The sequence below is a fragment of the Pseudomicrostroma glucosiphilum genome, assembly GCF_003144135.1.
Source record: "Pseudomicrostroma glucosiphilum strain MCA 4718 unplaced genomic scaffold BCV69scaffold_6, whole genome shotgun sequence".
Taxonomy (NCBI): domain Eukaryota; kingdom Fungi; phylum Basidiomycota; class Exobasidiomycetes; order Microstromatales; family Microstromataceae; genus Microstroma; species Microstroma glucosiphilum.
In genome coordinates, this window is record NW_020289918.1 from 23,286 (window position 1) to 43,360 (window position 20,075).

Genomic DNA, 20,075 nt, shown 5'->3' on the forward strand with positions numbered 1-20,075 from the left:
GCCTGTTTCCCACGCAGTGGCCTTGCGCCATCTCCGCTCGGTCTGACGCCGCGATGCACGGCGGCCGGGCGGGTATGCGAGGCGCAGGTTGCCTCGGCAAGGCTGAAGTCGAAACATCTGAGACCCTTTTTTAAGACCACCGCCAATCCACTCGGCCAGCCACACACACAGCCAGCCGCCGGCGGGACCGACTCACAGCCTGGTCCACCAAGGGCAGGCGAGGCGAGGCAAGGCAAGGCATGGCGAGGCATGAGGCGGAAGTCCGACGAGGAGATGGGTTGCTTAGTGCGTGTAGCGACTTTTTGGAGTCTTGTTGCTTGTCAGCCATACCCTTGCCTCCATACTCTTACATCCAATCCACCTCATCCACCCCACCCCAGTCGCCCCTCATGTCGAGCGAGGAGGACTTTGACATGCCGCTTCTCGCGGCGGACTCCAGGGCAAGATATGAGTGGGCAAACAGCGAAAAGACCAAGAGGCGGAGGCCCGTTGCTCGGCTGTTCGTCAAGGTAAGCTGAGATCTCTGAACATCGAGGACTGAACGTTGAGCACTGAAAGAGATGCTGACCATCAACCACTGATGGCTTGTAGCTGTCTCTGGCATTGTATGTCATGGTCACTGCTGTTCTACTCATGGGACAAGTGCCCAATCCTTGGTCGCCAGCTGAGCCGAGCCCGCCGCCAGCCGAGAGGCGCTTTGAGGAATCTCTACTCCTCACTCTCAAGACGGGCTCCGCCGTTCTCTACAATCGCAGCCCAGTTCAACTCATGCACCTCTCTGCCAGCCGCAAGGCTCCGGCCAACGAGACCAGATGGCACGAATACATCCCAAATCAGCTCTTCTACTCAGATGCAGAAGAGTGGGTTGGGGATGTTCACATCAGAGACGTTCTTCAGACCGTGGCGAAAGATCCCGCTCGGCCCGGCGATGTCTTCGACGAATACCGACGACTTCATAGCTCTCTGGTAGGTGTCCGGGTGTTGTAGCATTTGGGAGGATAGCGTAGCTGGTCGTTCACCGGAAATATTGACCCTCACACCGACCTCCCATGCGACGTAGTCTAATCATCAGGACCCTTCTGCATCTAGCAAAAGAGGCTCGGAGAGTCGTGGCTGGGAATTGGACAAGTACAAATTCCTTCCTCTTCACGCAGATGCCGCGAGGCGCTTCCCTGATGTCAAGTACACCGTTTCGGTGGAAGCTGATACTTTCCTCTTTTGGAATCAGCTGGTGAAATGGCTGAAAGAGCGTGACAGGGAGGGTAAAGGTGCGGACGAGCTGAAGATGTGGGGTAACGGCAATTTGCTAGCTGTGAGTACAATTCTGCAGCTGCAAGCGAAGCAGCATGAACCCCACGGCAGTGGTCATCACAGGCTAGTCTTGCTGACCTTGAATACATCATGGGTCGTCCGTCCTGGTGGCAGGACATCTCCTTTGCCCATGGAGGTAGTGGCTATGTCATCTCGCGGGGCGTGGTCCAAAGCACCTTCGGGAGCGATGCACAATTCGAGAACAACGCCACTTTTCTCTCCTACTTGGACGACTCGTGCTGTGGTGACGCCGTACTGGCTCAAGCGCTCCAAGAACGCCTCCCAGGGTGGATTCCACCTTATGATGAATCCGAACCTCGCTTCATCGGGGAAAGTCCGGCCCTGTTCAATTTTGTGCCGCATCAATGGTGCGAAGCAGTGTTCACATTGCACGGTATCACTGCGTTCGATTACGTTCGATTGGACCGATTCCGAAGGACTGTGGAACCTTTGCTTGCAGAGGACGACTACATCAGGAGGGCGGATCTGTGGGAAGCTCTCATGCCAATCTTCCTCAGAGATCCGCCGCTGCCGCTAGGCCAAGACCCGAGCGGTGGTCTGTCAATTGTCACGTTGGACGACGAGACTGTGAGAGCGGAGAGTTGGCGGGGAATACCTCTTCATGAAGATCTTATCTATCCGCATGCCAAGACGGCGGAAGAGTGTCATGAGGCGTGTGTGGTGACTCCTACAGACGACGGCGAGTGTCTAATGTGGACATTTGACAATTCGGCAAGCACCTGTGAGTGTCGAGACGATGGCGAGGACAGTATTCCGGGACGTCCCTGAGGCGGTCATACTCACCATTCTGACTCTGTCTTCCTCAATGATCTACGATTGCCTCCTTACTCGACAGGCTACCGCTCGCCCACCGTCTACATTGGACAGGGCAAGGTCGACTTCACGACCGGCTATCACAAGCAGCGTATCGATGCCATGCGCGCGAGTCACGACTGCTCCGGCAGGCTAGGGAATATAGCTTCGCTGATGGCTGAATCTCATGTCGCATGAGAGGATACACCAGCCTACTGCATAGGAATTAACAAGGTCGATTGCTCAAGACGCGGAATCGAGTCACTGCTATAGTCGTCCAGGATTCCCGTATCTGCTAAGGCTGCGAGATCAGTACGCCTTTGCGATACTGAGATACGGCCTGATGCAGAAACTTCGTAGCCTCACGATACGAATGAGCGGTGTCGGCGCCTTTGAGCTTTAGCCTTCAGCCTCGTGAAGGAGCACAACAAGCACTCAAAGTCAATGTCTCGGTTCGTTCCTTCCAGAACCTCCGTCCGAACATCCTCATGTTTGGAGAGACTCTTCACCTGGTAGCGGTGATCAGCTGTCCGGCAAGTGCTTTCAGCCTGCACTGCTGATGACGATAAGCGGACCCGCACGTCTCTCGGATCGGGGTGTCTGTCACGATCGCAGGGTCGCTGAAAGAGGCATGAGTCTTCCAACGGTTCTGAGGGTGGGAACAAGCGCTCTTAAGCTTCGTCTTCCTGGCAGAGGACTGTGTCAGGGCACAATTGGGTTCATGTATCACTTTGCATTGCAACTGGCCAAGTGATCTGGCGCGATCAATTACAGCAACATTCGAGTCCTGCACAACACTCTTCGAACCATCAGATGAGACGGTTACCCAGCTCCTCTCGCCTCGACTGAGAAGCGGGGTCGTAGTACGGCCTCTCGCCGACGGAGACAGCGCGTACTCCAGCACGATCACTTTCATAATCAGGGCTAGCCGCATGGAAGGTAGAGCGATTGTCCCAAACTGCCAGATCATTTTCGCCCCACTTCAGACGCGCTTGCGCCGTGTGATGAGAAGTGACCAGCTCCAGGACATACTGTCTCAGGATCTCTCCTTCCCTCTTGTGCAGGCCCTCAAATCTCTGGAAGTGAGTGCCGACGCCAAAGACCGACTTCCAGCCGGTGACTGGGTTGGTACGGACGAAAGGATGGATGGCATCCAAGGTTTCGCCGACGTTGTCGTCGCTGCCACGGGGTCCGGGGTGGACGCGATACCCACCTCGCTTGGCTGCCTCGATGAAATTGGGTTGTGCATAATAACCTGTCAAGGAATCTGCGAGAGCCTTGAAAGGCGGGCTCAGCAGGTCGTAGATTTCGTACCCACTAGACCAAAGGGTGTCCCCACCTGTCGGGGGCACAGTGTGCACCTTCAGCGATGTGTAGTCTGCCGGAGCTGGCTCAAATGTAATGTCGCTGTGCCACTCCTCGGCATTGCTGACTCTGCTGGTGTACGTTGCGCGCCTGTGCTTGGAAGAGATGACTGAAATAGAATTATCCGTATTGGGGGTGCCCGCTTTGTCTAAGGGGAGGTGTGCTGCTTCTCGCTCGGCATTGATGATCGGATGAATGTGAAGGCCGCTCGAGGCCGGTTTGCCTGCCAGCCGACCGAGCTTATCGGTGAACGCCTTTTGCTCTTGGGGAGTCAGATCTTGTGAACGGAAGAAGACAACACCGCGGCGAGAGACTGTGGACAGTGCAGAAGGACAACGCTCCGTAAGTCTATGACCCAGTCCAGCCACTTCGTCATCTTTCCTCGCAACTCACTGATGATAGCCAGCTCTTTGAGAAGTTCGTCAGCTTGAGGGCTCTCCAAGAGATCCCGAATCTGTACCTTTGGGTATTCTCGTCCGATGACAGGGGTCACTTCAAAGCTCTCGTAAAGATCCAGGATGCCAGTCTGCTGGAGAGGCGGACGAGGGTAGCTGTCCGACGGAGGCTGGGAGTCTGTCTTGGTCGATACAGGGCTCATGGTAGGTGTCACGAAGGTGCAGAAGAGAGACATGATTGTGTCTGCCAGAGGAGTGAGATTTTAAATCTGCCCGACCCGCTCCGCAGGTCATCACATAGCACACATCATGTCTCGCTTCTATGGCGTGGGTCGCATAGACGCTGCCGAGCGTCTCGATCGTCCAACTGCAGGGCGATGCTGGCTCGTGCGCGCCCCACGATGGCGTGATGACGCGGGGACTCGCGTAATCTCGTCTGACGCGATGTCACGACCTGAAGCTCGGCACACGGCGCAAGTGTGCAAGTCAACCCAGAGATCTCGCCATAGATAGCTAAGCACTTTGAATTTGGCGCATATCTGGGTCCGCAATTCGGCTAAGACGCCATAGTGGCCTACCTGCCTACCGAGCAGGCGCGCCATGGCTGCTGAGGTAGTAGCGAGTCTAAGGGCGCTCTGGGGGTCTGCTGCGTTCGATCAGCTCATACGCTGAGGGACGAGAAGGGGAAAGATGTGATCATCGCCTATGCTTGCGGCATCCAGAGGCATGGAGGGAACAGGTCTTGGCACTGCATGGGATGGGTCCTTGGGAGCTCATCGCTTGACGGGCTATAATGAGGCATCACGCACCCGAGAGGGAATGAATGCGCGAGCGTAGCTCGTGCTTTGAGACACTAGCACGTACGTCTGAGGAGGACTTTTCGGCGGACAACATTGGCAATGGGAGCATTCGGCACTGTTATCTCACGTACATCTCGATAAGAAGGCTCGGCGCCATCCCTCGTCCCTTCTACAACCATCCCCTGCGTCACCAGTCTGTTGCACAACGTTATGTCTTCCCCAAGCAAATTGAGCCAACATAGCAACGAGCTGGCTTCGTTGCCTCGAGTCGAAAGCCGCACTGCGCTTGGTCAAAAGGACAGCCTCCACGATTCACCCTCGGAGTCCAAGACAGATCTTAATGACGTCTCTGAACAGGTGATAGCTCCATTGTCCGCTCTTGAACGGCCACCTTCGCACTTGAAGGACTTCTTGCGGCTGACAAGAAAGTCAAAAGCGGTCTTTGATCTCGATACCGTGGCCACGCAGCCTTCAGTTTATGACGATCCCCATCTTGCGAGATTCAGTCAGCCTCATCCTGAATGGGAGAACAAAAGTCGCTTTGACCCGCTGTTCCGTTGGACCTGGAGAGAAGAGAAGAAGCTGATCCGAAAGCTCGACTTTCGGATTGCTCTGTGGGCTTTTGTCAGTACGACGGAGACGCCGAAAGATCGGTCGTGGTTGCGCTTAGCTAAACTCCTATCCAATATTGCGTCCCACAGATCATGTTCTTCGCCCTAGATCTCGACAGGCAGAATATGTGAGTAGTGTCGACACGCCGCCATGCCTGAGACTAGACGCCACAGACTTATGATCATGTCTGTGTTACAACAGCACGCAAGCGAATTCTGACGGTATGCTTGCAGACCTGGGTATCAACACCAATGACTATAATCTTGGCCAGACTTTGTTTCGCATCGCCTTCCTGAGTAAGTATCTGCGGCGTTTCATTGCGAAAGCTCAAAATCAAGTTTATGGGTCACGAAGGTGTTGACGTCCCATCGCCTTTGCGCAAAATCCTCTTCAGCTGCCGAGCTACCATCACAATTGATCAGCAAGCGCGTTGGAGCTGACGTTTGGGTCCCTATCCAGATGGTCTGCTGGTCCATTCTTTCGGCATCGCAATTCTGGATGACCAACCGCTCTCAATTCCTTGCATTCCGCTTTCTCATCGGACTCTTCCAGGGCGGCTTCATCCCGGATGTAGTGCTCTATCTATCTTACTTCTACGTCAAGACGGAACTACCGCTCAGGCTCGCCTTCTTCTGGTGCTCAAATTATACCGTGAAGATCGCGAGCCCCTTCCTCGCGATGGGTGTCCTGCGAATTCATGCTGGCGGAAACTATGGATGGCAGTGGCTGTTCATGATTGATGGACTTTTGACGCTCTCCATCGGTCTTTTGTCGTTCTACAATATGCCTGCCAGCCCCACGGATCTCCACAAGAGAAGGGGGTGGGTCACAGAAAGGGAAGAGTATATCATCGTGAGGAATGGTCGACGTTGTGTTGATTTCACTCCACCGTGCTGATTGCTGATTCATACGTCCGTTGCGGCACCTGGTGTTTCAGGTCAACAGAATCATACGCGACGATCCGACTAAAGGTTCCATGCATAATCGTCAAGGGCTGGACTGGACTACCTTCAAGAAGAGTCTAGCAGACTACGATCTTTGGCCATTGTACTTGATCGGACTGCTTTTCATCATGCCATCTGTCCCTTTGGCCAATTATCTTACGCTTCAGCTCACGGGCCTGGGATTCGACACGCTTACCACAAACGCCCTTGTCGTCCCCTCCCCAGCTTTGGGGATTCTTATGCTTATTTTGGTTACTCTCGTTTCGGAATTGGTGGATAACAGAAGCTTCGTCTGCATGAGCGCCAATGTATGGTTCTTCATTTTTACTCTTGCGCTGTACCTCCTGCCCGCCAACTCGAGCAGGTGGGAGTTTTGGATTGTCGCGACTCTGCAACAAGCTTGGCCATACGTACATGCAGCCCAAGTCGGGTGGCTGTCACGAAACTCCGGATCTGTCAGGACTAGGACCGTCAGTGCTGCCGTATACAATATGTGAGTGTCTTGTGGCGCAGGACACCAGACTTTCGATCAGAAAAACTGCCCGGAGGACAGCATCCGTCGAGCCGTGCTACAGTGCTCAGCCCTTGTTTCTCTTCCGTTCACTCCTAGGCTTGTTCAAGTGAGCACCATTATTGGTGCCAACGTATACCAAGAAAGCGATAAGCCGCTTTACAAGAAGGGCAATCTCGCAATGACCATCTTGGCCGCGTGCAATTGTGCATTGTACGGTAAGTCCGCATATCTGTCAATGATGGATCCACTGTGCCAGGCGATACTGACAACGGCCAATCGACACTGCCAGTGTTCACCTTCTACTACTACCGCTGGAGGAACTCATCGCGTGATAACAAATGGAGTGCCATGACGAAGGTGAGTACCAAAGTCACAAAACACAGCGAAGCTTCAGCTGACCTCAAGGGACCGCCCGGTCTTGTGCATCCTCGCAGGAACAGCAAGTGCGGTATCTACAGACTACCAAGGACGAGGGCAACCGCAGGCTTGACTGGCGCTTTGCTTACTAGAAGGTCGTGAAAGCAATAGAACGGGGCCCTTGAGCGGGCGAGAGTGTTGCAGACCGATGAGGTCTGATCTGGATCGGCTATAGTACGAACGGGTATACTGCAGAGTGCAGTACGGGACACGACCGCAGTACTTGCTCTCTCCAATGTGCTGCACCCCGGCCATATTGTCCAGCAGCTGAGTCTTGGCGTTCTGATCCCGTGAAGTCACTTTGAGGTCGCGGTTGTAGAGACTCGCTCATTTTCAGCAAGTAAGCCCAAGAAAGTCACGTGTGCTTCTCGCCGAAGCTCGCAGACCGCAGAGACTCGCTGGGTGCAATGCTGCCTCTTTTGTCTCTGAGTTGCACTGTGTTACAGTATATCGCACCTTCGTTACAGAGTGCACGACGTGTTCCCTTGACAATGCATTACAGTACTGTACAGTATCGCTCATGGGATCGACCAGAATACTTTGGCCCCGTCAGCCTATTGCAAGCTTCGCGAATTCTGCACGCACTGTGCAATACTGTTGGCACCGCGACTTTCAAGTATACTGTAGTACAGTACAGTACCTCAGTCTCTCACAGTATGCACCTCCATGACTGTAGCTTCCCTCGTATATGGGGGTGATGCCACAGGCACCCCGCTCACACCAACGGTGCACTCAGGCTGGTTATACTTCTTTATACTGTACTGTACCAGACTGCTGGTACAGATGCCGTATGTCACGTTCTCTGGATGATAAACCCTTGGCCACGGTATACAGTAGTACCGTGAAGTACAGCTACAGTACAGTATTGCAATTGGCCCGCCCAAAGAGGATAACCTTTGCGGGGCAATTCTGTACACTCTGCTGTGACTTCACGGGTCAACCTGCCCGCCGCGACACGAAAGCGGATCAGGGTCATTACCGACTGGGTTGCGACACTGCACTCACTGTATTGTACAGCCGAACTCAAGTTTTTGTGACCCTCAACATAGCAATTGAATGGCAAAGCACAGAGATCTGATGTCCCATATGTTACTGACGATACAGTAAGCTGTCATCACAGCATCTACGGACAGGCGTGTATATGTGATGCTACGGTGACGGTGCGCAAAGATACAGAGTCAGTGCAAGCCACACGAGCTCACCCTTCTTGCTAGCAAGCTCGTCCAGGCTTTCGCAGAACCAAGGACTTGCATCAGCGATGAGCGTCTTGGGCACCTTGTACACATGCGACTCCACAGCAGATAGCTGATCCGTCCTACGCCTGTCCTTACTCAACTTTGGCCACGTCAGACTCACTTCAGCAGTCTCTCAAGAAATCGGACAGCCTGATTCAGTCTAAACTGACACTAAAGCAGTAGACAGTGCCAGAAGTGAGCCTGCAGGCTGCAAATGTACTCTTTCTGTCACTCAATTCTAGCAACACGACAGTCAAAGTAGCGGACTGACAGGAGTTGTGGCAACCTGCCTCGCATTGTAGCTAGCTCAGCTGAAGTCAAGCCACAATTGAGCAGGTTTCAAGCACTACAGCTGTATCATGCGGCTACTTTTGAACGTGCATTCTGCCAGGATACTTTGCCTTGGCTGCAATTTGGGCAGAGCGGCTGATCTGACCCCTATTTGGCGAGAATTGAGTGACGAAAAAAACACTCTTGCGCTTGCTGTATTTGTGGCTTACTGTACGTACCATTTTGAAGCGCAAAGATTGTCTTATAAAATGCAGATCCGAGAACTTTCAGAGTACAGTACAGTACCGTGGAGCTTTCGTTGTTGTCAGCCGATTTCCAAGGACGCTCTGGTCAAGACTCGCTGTGGAGCACCAATAAAATGCAGCCAGCTCAACAGCGCATATACAGTACTGTACTGTACCAATGCCGTACAAGGAATTTGGCCCTGGCGTCCGAGAGCAGCCCTAGAACCTGCTCGCAATGAGCGTTTCCCGCGCTACAGTACTCAGACATTGACACGCTCTTGACCTCGACTTTGCAGCGCAACACTGCATACTGTACCGTACGGCAGTCTCCGAGGGCACCCTGCCGGTCAAGCGGGTGGGCAGGTGTTGACTTGCGAGCTTTGAGTGCTGCTGGACAGTGCCAAGCGAGGGAGACATGCATGGCACACGAAAAGGCTTTCACAAGCCGTGCTTGACAAGGCCATCTACTCAATCGCTTGGCATTAGCCACTGCGCCTCGAAACGGCTGCCGCCAGCAGAACGATCGAGGGATGGCAACGAAGAGAATATCCTGCAAATGTTAGCCCGATTTTCACTCTTCCCGCTGAAGAACAGCTCAAAGTGTCTCACACCAATTCCAGCTGAATCTGAGCAATTTGAGCGCAAACCGCACTCAGAGTTGGAGACTCCGCATTATACAGTATTGGCAAGAGTAATGCCTCGATCCACAAGAATTTTGCTCTTGAGGCAGCTGCTTCTTTTGTTATCACAATACTCAATTCTAACCAGCCTGGAGGGGGCCATGTGGCAACGTTGCACCGCTCTGACGTTTGGATCCGTGTCAGTTGAGCTCACTGCCAGGCAAATTGTGCGAAGAAGGCTGTCAGCGGTGAATTGGTATTGCCAAAGCGAAAGATATGGATTTGGGCAACAAAAGACAAGGGCTGAGCAAGCCGTATAGTGTTCTGATGGCATGGCAGCGTGATCATACTGTAAGGCAGTACAGTACAGTATTCGTAGGGGTGCAGCAGCCCACGAATTCTGTTACAAGGGCACCAGCCACAACACGTTGCTTGGTACAGTCATTGCTTGTGGCAGTCATTCGGTGAGGGTTAGAACATAGAAAAGCTCTATTTATACTGTACAGTTGCACCTCTAGGCGATCTGTGCGGAAAAGCACATTATGGTGCCTTTCCTGCGCTGCGAAGTACTGCTTTTGCGCATCGGCCTGCAGCAAACAAGCGCTTCAGGAAAGATTTCGCACTTCAGTGTGATATTGGTAATTGGTCACCTTTTGTGAAACATTCAGGTGCAACGTGAAGTGTGCAGAGCTACGCGATTTCTGCACTCTCCGAGCGAATCGTCGTAATCGCCACTCACTGATGATGCGAAGTCACATACTCTCGCAAAGGTCAGACGAACGGCTGCGACAGGCAGGTTCTTCTTTCACTCATGTCTAGCCACCGACATGATTAGCCGCCGACATGATTGGCCACCGACAGCAAAGTCTCGCCAGATGCTCACGATTCAGCAGGCACAGAACCATACTATATTGACCAAATGTAGGGTCAGTCATGAGGGCGCAAAGGTCCTACAGTAGCTCTGTTCATGACGCAAGTCTCCGTCCGCGCCTTAGCCTCATTGTACAGTAGCTTTCGCTCTGACTCCTCTGGTGGTCAATTGGCGGCACGGTACAGTGGTACTGTACAGTCTTGCGCTGTTAGAGGAGGGAGTCAGCAAAAGAACAAAGCCGTCCAGTGGCATTTGACAGCAGATTGTATAGATTTTGGTGCTACGTATACCAGTCCACGATACGAAAAGATCATCTCAGTCACCATTGTGGCTACTGAAAAGCTGCTCGAGGTTTCCGATGGCGACAACCGCCTCCATCTCTGCCACTGGAGTCTCCTGAACTCTGACGTTGCGCCCCGTAGCCTACGGTACAGAAAACCTGACGTTGCGCATGTCTCAATGTATGTTTTTTGATAGGCGAAAGCCGATAGTAACGGAAGAGGACGGAAGTCCTCATCCTGTCGTGGTTCGATGTAAAGAAGGATCAATTGCGGCGAATCTCCAATGCCAATGTGCATCACCAGATGGCCTCTGCTTGAAACACTCGTGAGCTCCGCCCTCTTGATGCTGATGGTTGCTGTCGCTGCTGAGCGTCTTGAAGAGCCGGGGATCGCTGCTCTTGTTCGACCATGAAGACATTCCCACAGCAGACGACCAGCTGGCCACACCGGGCAGACAGAGTATGGCACGTTCCGGACCCGACGCTATGAGACTGTATTCGTGCGCCCATTGTTCTGGGCGAGGCATGACTGTACTCGTACTGCCAATGACGAATCCAATGGGAGGCACGATGAGTCTCACGACCGACTCATTCACCTTCGTTTGGTGAGTCTGCTGAAGTCTAGACACACTTGCCCTTACTAGATGCATTTCCTTGATACGGCGTGACCATAGGAGATACAGTACTGTACCTGCCCTGTCGCTAGGACTCGATCTTTGACGCTATCTTAGACACAGACAAAACTACAATCCTTGGGCAAAATTCGCCGAGACACGCAGTGAAAAAGGTCCGCCGGTGACGATTGCAATTTGACTCATATGCGGGAACAGGGTGAGGATGTTTTACAAAGGCTGCTGAAGGGGGCTCAACTGTGACACCGATGCCAGCTAACCACGTCAGCATGGGAAGGAGGGCTGCTCAACCGACTCGGCGTGGCCGTGGCGGCCTCACTGTGGCTCACTTCGGCCCGCCTCCGACATTGACAACGAGTATTGTCTTGGATCGCGCCGCCTCTGAAGATTCGTACAGGTCATCGAGCCTGAGCGCTGCCTAAGGGTACTCAGCCTGCTTCTGCTGGCACACCCGCAATTCCCGGTCCACTTCAGCTTGTGGCTTGACGGCAACCAACTTGTCCTCCTCGACGTTGTGCCGAGAGTCCAACTTGTAGTCGGTCATGAAGAAGCTGAGGACAAGTGGCACGAACATGATGATCAGAGCGGGGAGACTGCAATCTCTGTAGCTGGCGTTGAATGCCCTGATGATTTCGGCTCTGGGTTCAGCATCGTGAGCTACGTATTGATCATAGGCGATGTTATAGATGTCGTCGGCGGAGAGGGAAGGAGCGTACTCGGCGAGGTAGATGGGCAGATTCTTACTCCATATGGCACCGACGGCGGCCTGACCAATAGCTCCTCCGATGCTAGTCCAAAGAGAAAGCAGCGCAATGACGAGAGCAAGGTCCTTGTGCTTGACAGAGGCTTGAGAAGCAGTGATGGTAGCAACGGCCGAAATTCCTGCGCCAGCGTACAGGAGGAATTTGCCCATGACGAGAGTTGCCGTGGTGACATCGCCGGAGGCTGCTTGATAGTACGTAATACCACCACCAATGCATCGAACCGCGAGACCGCCGAATTGGAGGTACTTGTATCTGCCCCAAAAGATCTGAATGAGTCCTCCAATGGTACCGAAGAGACAAACGGCAACGTTTTCTGTCTGGAGCAGGTAGCTGTATCCTCGGTCGTTGTAGTCCGTGACGACGTAGACCCAAACGGTCCAATACGTATCGTTCAAGTAGGCACTACAAAAGTACGTGAACTGAATTCCTACGCACATCAGGAAGGTTCTGTTGAGCACTCGCGTCGGCATCAGAGGATACGAGGCACCCTTCCACTCCCAAGCGAGGAACGCCAAGAAGAAGATACCTCCGCACGTCATCATGGCGATCATCGAGGGGTTTGCCCAACCGCCAGTGGCCGTAGCCGCCAAGGTAGGCGGAGACAGCAGCATGGCGAACGAGAATCCTAGTAGGAGTAGACCAAACGCGTCTGTACGCACTACAGCACTCTTGATACGAGCCCACTGCGAGGACATGCGCGTCTCGCCCGCCAAGCCAACTTGGTGGCGCATGGAAGACGCCGTGATGGAGAGGACTGTGGGCGTGCTTGGCAGAAAGGGAAGGGTGTGAGGAGGATCGCCAAAGACAAAACCAATGAAGACGTGTGAGCACTTCTGTACGCACCACCACTCTTTCTAGCCTTGATGTCGGCCCAGAGGATAAGTCCGACGATAGGAGCTAGACAAGCAGGCATCATGATGCAGAACATGCCGTACTGGTGTTTCAATGGAGGAAGTGCGGATGAGAGCGTTCATGAGCATTTTGGCTGAAATGTAGCACATTCGCCCGACTACAGTACTCACTCCCCACCTCCAATTGTTCTCGCCCAAGGCTGAGTAGATCTCGCTGGCCACGAAGGCGAACAAGATGTACGGAAGGGTGATGGCACCGTTGACGAAGCCTCGGTATCGCAAAGAGGTCAGGTCTCCAATGATGAGCGATTGCATGAAGGTGAGTCCAGCGTTTCCGATGGTGTAGATAACTTGTCCAGCTGCCACAGTCTCGACGTTTGAAGAGGCAGCCGTCATCAAATAGCCCAGTACGTAGAGCACGAGAGAGGCAAGGAGGGCCCAGTGTCGAGACCAGAGATCGGCCCACTTGGCCCAAAACGGCTGTGAGACTGCTGAGGCGATGGACGCAACAACTGCAATGGTTGATAGCAGATTGTTGGATACGTACGCAGATGTAGCGAAGGAGAGGTCTGCCGTGCGTTGCGTGAAAATTGGGGGCAGTCAGCGAGAGAGTCTGGAGATAAGCGGCTTCTGAAGCAATCCCTTATTCGAGCTGCACTCACAAAGGTACGTAGTGTCGGAGCTCAGGGCCATGGCAAAGCCCCAGAGGGTGAATGCACCCCAGAAGGACCAGAGCAGCCAAGATTTTCCAAAGATCGAATAGAAGGCTTCGATTCTGTTGATGCCCGCTGGTACGAACTCAGTGTCTTGACCTGCGCTGGGCTGGTTGACTTCGCCTGCGGCGGCATCGCTAAAGGAACCGCTCTTCTCCTTGTCGTCGTCGAAGCCTTCTAATCCCTCGCTGGGAGTGTGGGTACTGTCAACAATCTTTTGAGTTGCGAGCTGATGCAGAGGCGCATTGGCGACGGCACCACTGGCCATTGCGGAGGAGGGTTGAAGAGGGTAGAGAAGAGGTGAAGGATGGGGTATGTGGGAAAATGAATGAGTGCGGGGCTGACTGAGGTGCTCTGATGGTGAACGAGCAAATTACTGTCCGACGAGAACGAACAGAACTTCTTATGTACCCTGCATCGCAGCCCGAGCAAGAGCGTCTCTGGGGGGCCACCTCGCTGATGGACGAGGGCAAAAGAAGACTTGCCATGCTGCTCGTTTGCTGAGGGGGTCAAGTGCGCCACAGCGAACCTTTGAACGTATAGCTCAAAGGAGGTTCCCGGGTAGCTTTGAAGCAGCCACTGCCTGTTCCCACTGGCTTCTGCATGGGCAGCGGCGCTTCAAACTTAGAATCACCTTTAATCAGATGCGCGATAATCCGGCGACTGCTGCAGTGCCAAGTGACTCCGTGCAGAGGCGTCGACGCTACGATCCATTTGGTCCGCTTGTCTCTCCCCCTGCTGTCGGAAAGGGGGCCCTTCGGTGGTCCCGCCGCTCTTCGTGCAAACGCCTCCTTGAACGGTGAGAGCATTGGGCATCCGACCACCCCGGAGCTGTGGGTGTCCTTGCTCAGGTCTTCTTGCCCGCTTCTGTTGCTGTCGGTGCTGGGGAAAGGGAGACTCTGAAGGCTTTGGTCGACGGGTGGCGCAGCCCAAAGCTGCTGCTGCAGGCGTGTCCGACCGGGTCCTCGGCGCAGCCGATATTGGCTCTCCGAAATGATAAGCATGGTCAGGCTTTTCCTTGGCGCCGATATTGATGGCAGACTGTCGGTGTGATGGTTTGACCGGACGGGTTTCGACGGGACTGAACGGGCAGTCGCACCAGCCACACATGCTGCAGCGGCCTACAGAGATGTGGACCTGCAATGAATGGCAATAGTCTCCACACCATCAGGGGGTCCAAAGTACCCGAGCCAGCCCATCAGCGATGCTCGAAAACTTGGATGAAGAACGCTGCAGCGTGCAGCTCAAAGTCTACACTTAGGGAAGTGTCTGCACAGGGCAGGGAAACCTGTTGAAATGACGCGAGCAAGGCAGCAGGACATGCGAGGCAGCCTCGTATCGCTCGTCTTGTATGAGCGGGGAGCCCATTCTGCTCTCTGCCGACCATTGAGTCTGACAGCTACCCAGCTCGGGCTCGCAAATGCCTGTTGCCACACCTCACTGTGAGTCAGGACAAGTTGGTGTCATCAACCAACGTGAAGGAAACTCAGGGAGAGGGGTTGCTGGGCAAAGGTGTCGGGAACGAGGTACGCTAGTCAGGAAGAGGCACAGGTCCGATCGGCGTCTGAGTTTCCGCGTGAGGAATGCCTGCCATTGGCGCGGCGAAGTGTATGTATTCACTTGTATCAGAAAGGAAGACCGGAAAAGTACAGACGGTCTATTGAAAGCGAAAGACTCTGAGCGGACCAGCCGATCAAAGGGGGGGGGGGGGGGGGGAGGCGAACCTTACGAAGACGATTTGAGGGGGTGGACATTCTTCCTGTCAAGCACCGAATGGGGTGGCAAGGGTGGTGTCAGACGGGAGCAGGATCTAGTCTCGCAATTGCGTCGATACTCACTGCAGCAAGGCGTGATCAGAGGTGGCAGGCGGGTAGTATTCGCACACTTCCAGCCATGCACTGCCGCACTTTTGCTTGTAGCATCCCACCTGGGTGGTCAGACTGTCAGCCGCGAGGGACAGAGGGCAGACAGAATACGTAGAGGTCAGTATCGGTGAAGCACTGCTTCAAGAGCCATTATCCTCGCTTCTCCCCCTTGAGCATGGATCAACTCGTACGCACCTGTAGATCATGTTGATGAAGTGTCCGCCCTGGGAGTACTGGATGTTGGACCAGTCAATGTCCGAGACCTCGGAGTAAAAGCCTGCAATGGCAGACTTGAGAGAAGGGTAGTTGGCAATGGACTCGGCGTACTTGTTTCCGTTGCTGTGCTCGAGGGGGTCGACGTTGCACTTTTCGGCCCAGTTCTTGGCATAGGTGGCCAGCTCATCAGACCACTTGAGGTCGGGAGTGTTGACATGCTTTGCTCGTAGCTCGTTGTGCCTTCGCATGGTCGTCTGCCTCAGCAGCTTGGGGAAGGCTGAGGTGGATCGTCCCTCGAGCTCTTCGAAGTCTTCATTGTCATTGAATGCGCCTCGCTTCTCATTGGGGAGATCCCTGAGGGAGAGAGAGGTGGGGAGGACGGGACTAGTCAGTCTTTACTCATTCAAGAACCATCATGGCGAGCACTTCGCGCACAGTCCCCTCTACTCACAGCTCCTGCTTGGCTACATTTCTGTGGGAGAGGGGAACTTTTTGGAAGCTGGCAGTTACCTGAACGGCCAGGAGGACAGAGGCGAGGAGGAGGATGGTGAAACGCATCGTAATGGGCAAAACGAAAAGGGTTGGTAAGGTGGTGCGGAAGAAAAGAGGGCCAATGTCTTGCAAAGGGGATGAAGAAGCGAGGGTGTAAAGGAGAGTAAGGAGGATGACGAGGGTGGAGAATTGTAGTATATATGTTCAATCAGGTCCCACCCGGCGGCCCCTCATTGGTCCTGGCTGCCCCGAGCGAGGTGTTTGCGGGGAAGTAGGGACGAGGCGTGGCTTGGCTGCTTCGAGGAAGCCCCTGTGTTATTCCTTGTTTCAGCCTCCGCTCCGATCCCCCCCCTTTTAGACGCCGCACTCCTGGCCGTGGCCTCTGCGCCAGTGCCTCTTCGGGTCGCGACGCGCCTCGGATTCCTCGCGGGCGTCAGCGGTGGGCGCCATTCCAGAAAAAAGGGCGGAGGGGGATGCAGGCAGGTGATCCGTCGCAGAGGCAGATGATTGATCGTACATGCGCCAGAGGACTTCTGACACCAGCCCCCGTGCCCTGGCATCACCACCTCGTCGACTCATCGCCTTGACGCCTTCTGCAGACCAAGACATTTGGGCCACAAAACCATTCCCGCCTCATGCATCGACGCCCACTGCAGCCTTCGTACGGGAAGAATACCTTTGCAGCAACCTCTGACATCGTCGACGCTGACATGTGTCTGGTCCGTGGCCTACGTGCAGGTGTCAGCAAGCATCAGCGATGGCTCGTCTAGAGTCGTCAGCAGCTCACTTGCAGTCTGGTGATGAGCTAAGGAGCCCTTGTCTACGACGCCGCCCTCTGTGCTTTCTCCAGATGAGCCTGCGCAAGCAAAAGAGATCACCACTACACCACACACACCCATCGAATTTGAAAGAGCCGTAAAATTGACAACATCAACGGTCTATTTATACAATCAAGACAGATCAAATCCGGCGCCACTTCTGATCGCCAGCAGCAGCTTCTCCCTCGTCGTCTCCAAACTATTGTAGCGAGGCAGCTTAAGCAGGTTTACGCAGGTACTGCTTGTCGGAAGGCGCTGCTCGTCGTCTCCGCTGCACCGAACGCAGAAGCGCGGGTTGAGCTGACCAAAGCCAAGTAAAGGTGGCGAGGGGCAAGATGTGACAAACTTGAGGAACTGAGCACGGGTCGGCTGATCGAAGGACTCTAGTGTTTCCCAAAGGTAGGTCATAGTGAGGTCCTTTTCGTGGTAGTCTGACAAGACGGTGTTGGCTCGCAAATCGGCAATGTTTATCGGAGAGTCGCTGCCCTTGATCAGCTCCTGCAGCTCAGTCTGATTAAAGATGCGCAGCCAACGAGGGTCAATGAGCTCTGACAGGCCGGCAAAGAAGGCATTGCACTGAGCCCGGATCTGAGCGTCCAAACGGTAGTTGGCGACGAGGAAGATGTAACTCAAGCGATTCTTGTTGGTGACTGCAATGTTGGCGCCGTTGGGCATCAGCTCTGTACTTTTGCGCACTCCAAACTCTTCGTCGGTAACAGTGAAGTTAAGGGACAAATCTTGCTCGACGTCTCCGGTGTAGTTCTTGAGGTAGATCAGCCCACGGTACAGTTCCGAATCCAGAGAATCGAGTGACGCCAAATCATCCAAGTGCGACAGTCCCCGTCGACCTAAACACTTGCTGAGGAAAAAGGGCGCAAAGCGCACGTCCACTAGAATGCCTTCGTACAGGGCTTTTCCCAAGATGCGTCCCAAGAATGCATACCAGGACAGCTGTTCCGACTGGCGAGCATACGATTGCGGATTCGGAAACAGCTCCTCTTGCTCTGTTGCTTTCCACAGACCACGGTCGGTGTCGAATGCTTCTCGAGCAAGAGATGTCAGGAATTCCTTGAAGACGCCTCCACCATCAATACCTGCCTCTTGCATGCCAAATTGATCGACAAAGACAATCTCGATGCTCTCCTTAAGCGCACTGCCTAGGCCATTGAGCTGAGCCATGCCATCCTCGGCTACATGGTCTCGCCGAATCGTGACCCTCTTGCGTCTTTGAAAACCAGTATTCTGCCGAATGTCATTGCGACGAGCGTCGCGAAAGACGAACGTCTCAAAGATCTCCACTCGAGTGGCAAAGGGCAGGACAAAAGGCAGGTTGTTGAGAATACCAAGACGCGGAGAAATAAAGGCTAGCTTCCGAGCCGAAATGTGCTGCCTTGACGGCAGAGCATGTCGGGGTATAACGACGTCCATATTGACTCGATCCTGGTCATCCTCTTCATCGTAAGCACCGAGCCCATCGCCTGCTGCAGCAGCTGCCGCCTCGCTCGCTGCCGCCTCTGCTTCAGCGTTGTCGCCAGCAATCTTGTCTTCCTCGAGCAAAACGGACTCGACGAATGATTCGATGTCCATGTCTTTCGTCATCAGCCAGAAGCCCTCGGGAGTGAAGCGATGTCGTGCGTCCCGAGCGTGAAGTTGTTGCAGCAGTCGAGTAGCACCATCGCGCAGCGTGAGAAAGCTGAGACGTAAGCCAGGCACCATGTGGGCGGCACCACCGCGATTGGCTGCTTGCGAGGAAGAAGCCACGGGAGGATCCAACTCCCAGTACAGACTGAAAGCGAGATTGCGCAGCACCGCTCCGAATGACAAGACTTCGTCAATACTTAGAGGATTTCGAGCAACGGCAACTTGACCACTGCTGCCACCTGACGAGGTAGCTCCCAACACTCGCGCCGTCTGATGAGAGACATCGGCGTACGCCGATCTATCACTGAGACCTCCTCGAGGCGGCAGAAACTCGTCATCACCGAGTGTGAGGAGTAGCTTGGAATAAAGCTCCAATAATAGGACGAGTGCAGGCCAGCCTTCCTTGTCCTGCCGCAATGCTTTCCAGCCGTTGGCCGATGATGGGTTGCCCAGGCTCCTTGACAAAGGTGATGAGCGGAGGTAGCCTCTCCAAATCTCTCGAACGAAGCCGCCAGCTAATGCAGTGGACGCAATGCCTGCTTCGACGCCGAGGCCATACAATACTATGTTGAACACGGTATTTCTTGTGTCTTCTGGCCAGCTGAAAAGCAGTGAGCATAGAAAGGCGTACAGAGCAGGTCTTGTCGTCGACGGCGATTTGGCTGATACAGCCAGTATTGCAGAAACATGCTTGACGGATGGCAGAACAGCAAGCCGCTTCTGTGTATCGGCATCAACTTCGCCAGTGGAGGTCCGTGGCGTTGTCAAAGACATCACAGGTACCTGATCCTGTAGCGATGTGATCACTGCTAAGTAAGAAGCAAGCGTTTTTCCATCCCCAAAGCGGGTGATTCTCTGGCTGGACAGCGAAAGGATGTTCGCCAATTGATGGATGGCATGATTCGATGATGCCTTGACGGGAGACCCTCCGAAAGACTGCAAATGGTCAACAACCTCCGAGAGAGGGAAGTTTGCAGCGATCTGAGCAAATTCCAGAAGTGGCAATCTGTTGGGGAGTACGGGTATACGTAGTATCACTTCTGAGAAATACTTGATGTATTGGTTCCTCACAGGTGTTCCTTCCACCTGCATAGAATGGGACCCAGCCTTGAAGTTGAACGGTGTCATAAGCAGTCGAGCAAGAAGTTGACACAGGATCGGTGAGCCTGATTTCTTACGATCGGTGGGCAATGATAGGAGAACGGCGCCGAAGACATCGTAGTGAGCCTGTTCCAGGGACGAGGTAAGCTGGTTGGCCCAGAGTGTTTCGTAGAGCTTCAAAAAAGCGATCTTCGCAATGTCGGTCAAATGGGACGCCTGATGTAGTAGCCTCAAATGAACTTCTTCAAGAAGTAGGGATGATGCTCGTTTCCAGTCCGAGTCCGTCTTTC

At 54.0% G+C, this 20,075-nt stretch overlaps 7 protein-coding genes across 7 annotated transcripts; 2 read left to right on the plus strand and 5 right to left on the minus strand.

Moving 5' to 3' along the window:
- Positions 1-389: 389 nt before the first annotated feature.
- Positions 390-2,322, plus strand: BCV69DRAFT_277036 (hypothetical protein; the record flags this gene model as incomplete). The annotated part of the gene is made up of 6 exons (XM_025491133.1): positions 390-509; positions 592-966; positions 1,061-1,312; positions 1,375-1,899; positions 1,963-2,053; positions 2,168-2,322. The coding sequence occupies 6 exons, from the start codon at positions 390-392 to the stop codon at positions 2,320-2,322; spliced, it is 1,518 nt and encodes a 505-aa protein (XP_025348029.1).
- A 611-nt stretch (positions 2,323-2,933) lies between these two features.
- Positions 2,934-4,087, minus strand: BCV69DRAFT_287269 (taurine catabolism dioxygenase; the record flags this gene model as incomplete). Its single annotated transcript, XM_025493553.1, has 2 exons — positions 2,934-3,802; positions 3,883-4,087. 2 exons carry the CDS (start codon positions 4,085-4,087, stop codon positions 2,934-2,936), a joined length of 1,074 nt encoding a protein of 357 aa, XP_025348030.1.
- Positions 4,088-4,894: 807 nt separating this feature from the next.
- Positions 4,895-7,263, plus strand: BCV69DRAFT_248552 (MFS general substrate transporter; the record flags this gene model as incomplete). The annotated part of the gene is made up of 8 exons (XM_025490300.1): positions 4,895-5,308; positions 5,386-5,423; positions 5,498-5,592; positions 5,691-6,148; positions 6,234-6,733; positions 6,851-6,969; positions 7,044-7,111; positions 7,189-7,263. The coding sequence occupies 8 exons, from the start codon at positions 4,895-4,897 to the stop codon at positions 7,261-7,263; spliced, it is 1,767 nt and encodes a 588-aa protein (XP_025348031.1).
- Positions 7,264-11,751: 4,488 nt separating this feature from the next.
- Positions 11,752-13,728, minus strand: BCV69DRAFT_242492 (hypothetical protein; the record flags this gene model as incomplete). Its single annotated transcript, XM_025490036.1, has 4 exons — positions 11,752-12,842; positions 12,932-13,022; positions 13,111-13,508; positions 13,602-13,728. Coding segments are annotated over 4 exons (1,707 nt in total), but the record flags the coding sequence as incomplete, so codon positions are not given.
- Positions 13,729-13,974: 246 nt separating this feature from the next.
- On the minus strand, positions 13,975-14,762 carry BCV69DRAFT_177772 (hypothetical protein). Its single transcript, XM_025489544.1, has one exon. It carries the CDS (start codon positions 14,654-14,656, stop codon positions 14,162-14,164), a length of 495 nt encoding a protein of 164 aa, XP_025348033.1. The 5' UTR covers positions 14,657-14,762; the 3' UTR covers positions 13,975-14,161.
- Positions 14,763-15,581: 819 nt separating this feature from the next.
- BCV69DRAFT_177723 (hypothetical protein) lies at positions 15,582-16,276 on the minus strand. The gene is made up of 2 exons (XM_025489543.1): positions 16,185-16,276; positions 15,582-16,068 (listed from the first exon to the last, which is right to left on the minus strand). Exon 2 carries the CDS (start codon positions 15,979-15,981, stop codon positions 15,658-15,660), a length of 324 nt encoding a protein of 107 aa, XP_025348034.1. The 5' UTR covers positions 15,982-16,068; positions 16,185-16,276; the 3' UTR covers positions 15,582-15,657.
- An 856-nt stretch (positions 16,277-17,132) lies between these two features.
- Positions 17,133-19,776, minus strand: BCV69DRAFT_269533 (HECT-domain-containing protein; the record flags this gene model as incomplete). Its single annotated transcript, XM_025490899.1, has 3 exons — positions 17,133-18,407; positions 18,510-18,905; positions 18,990-19,776. The coding sequence occupies 3 exons, from the start codon at positions 19,774-19,776 to the stop codon at positions 17,176-17,178; spliced, it is 2,415 nt and encodes an 804-aa protein (XP_025348035.1). The 3' UTR covers positions 17,133-17,175.
- Between the last annotated feature and the right edge of the window lie 299 nt (positions 19,777-20,075).

Excerpts from the sequence above, each read along its gene's own strand:
- BCV69DRAFT_177772 (XM_025489544.1), bottom strand. The coding sequence starts at position 14,656 with ATGCTTATCATTTCGGAGAGCCAATATCGGCTGCGCCGAGGACCCGGT.
- BCV69DRAFT_177723 (XM_025489543.1), bottom strand. The coding sequence starts at position 15,981 with ATGCGAAGGCACAACGAGCTACGAGCAAAGCATGTCAACACTCCCGAC.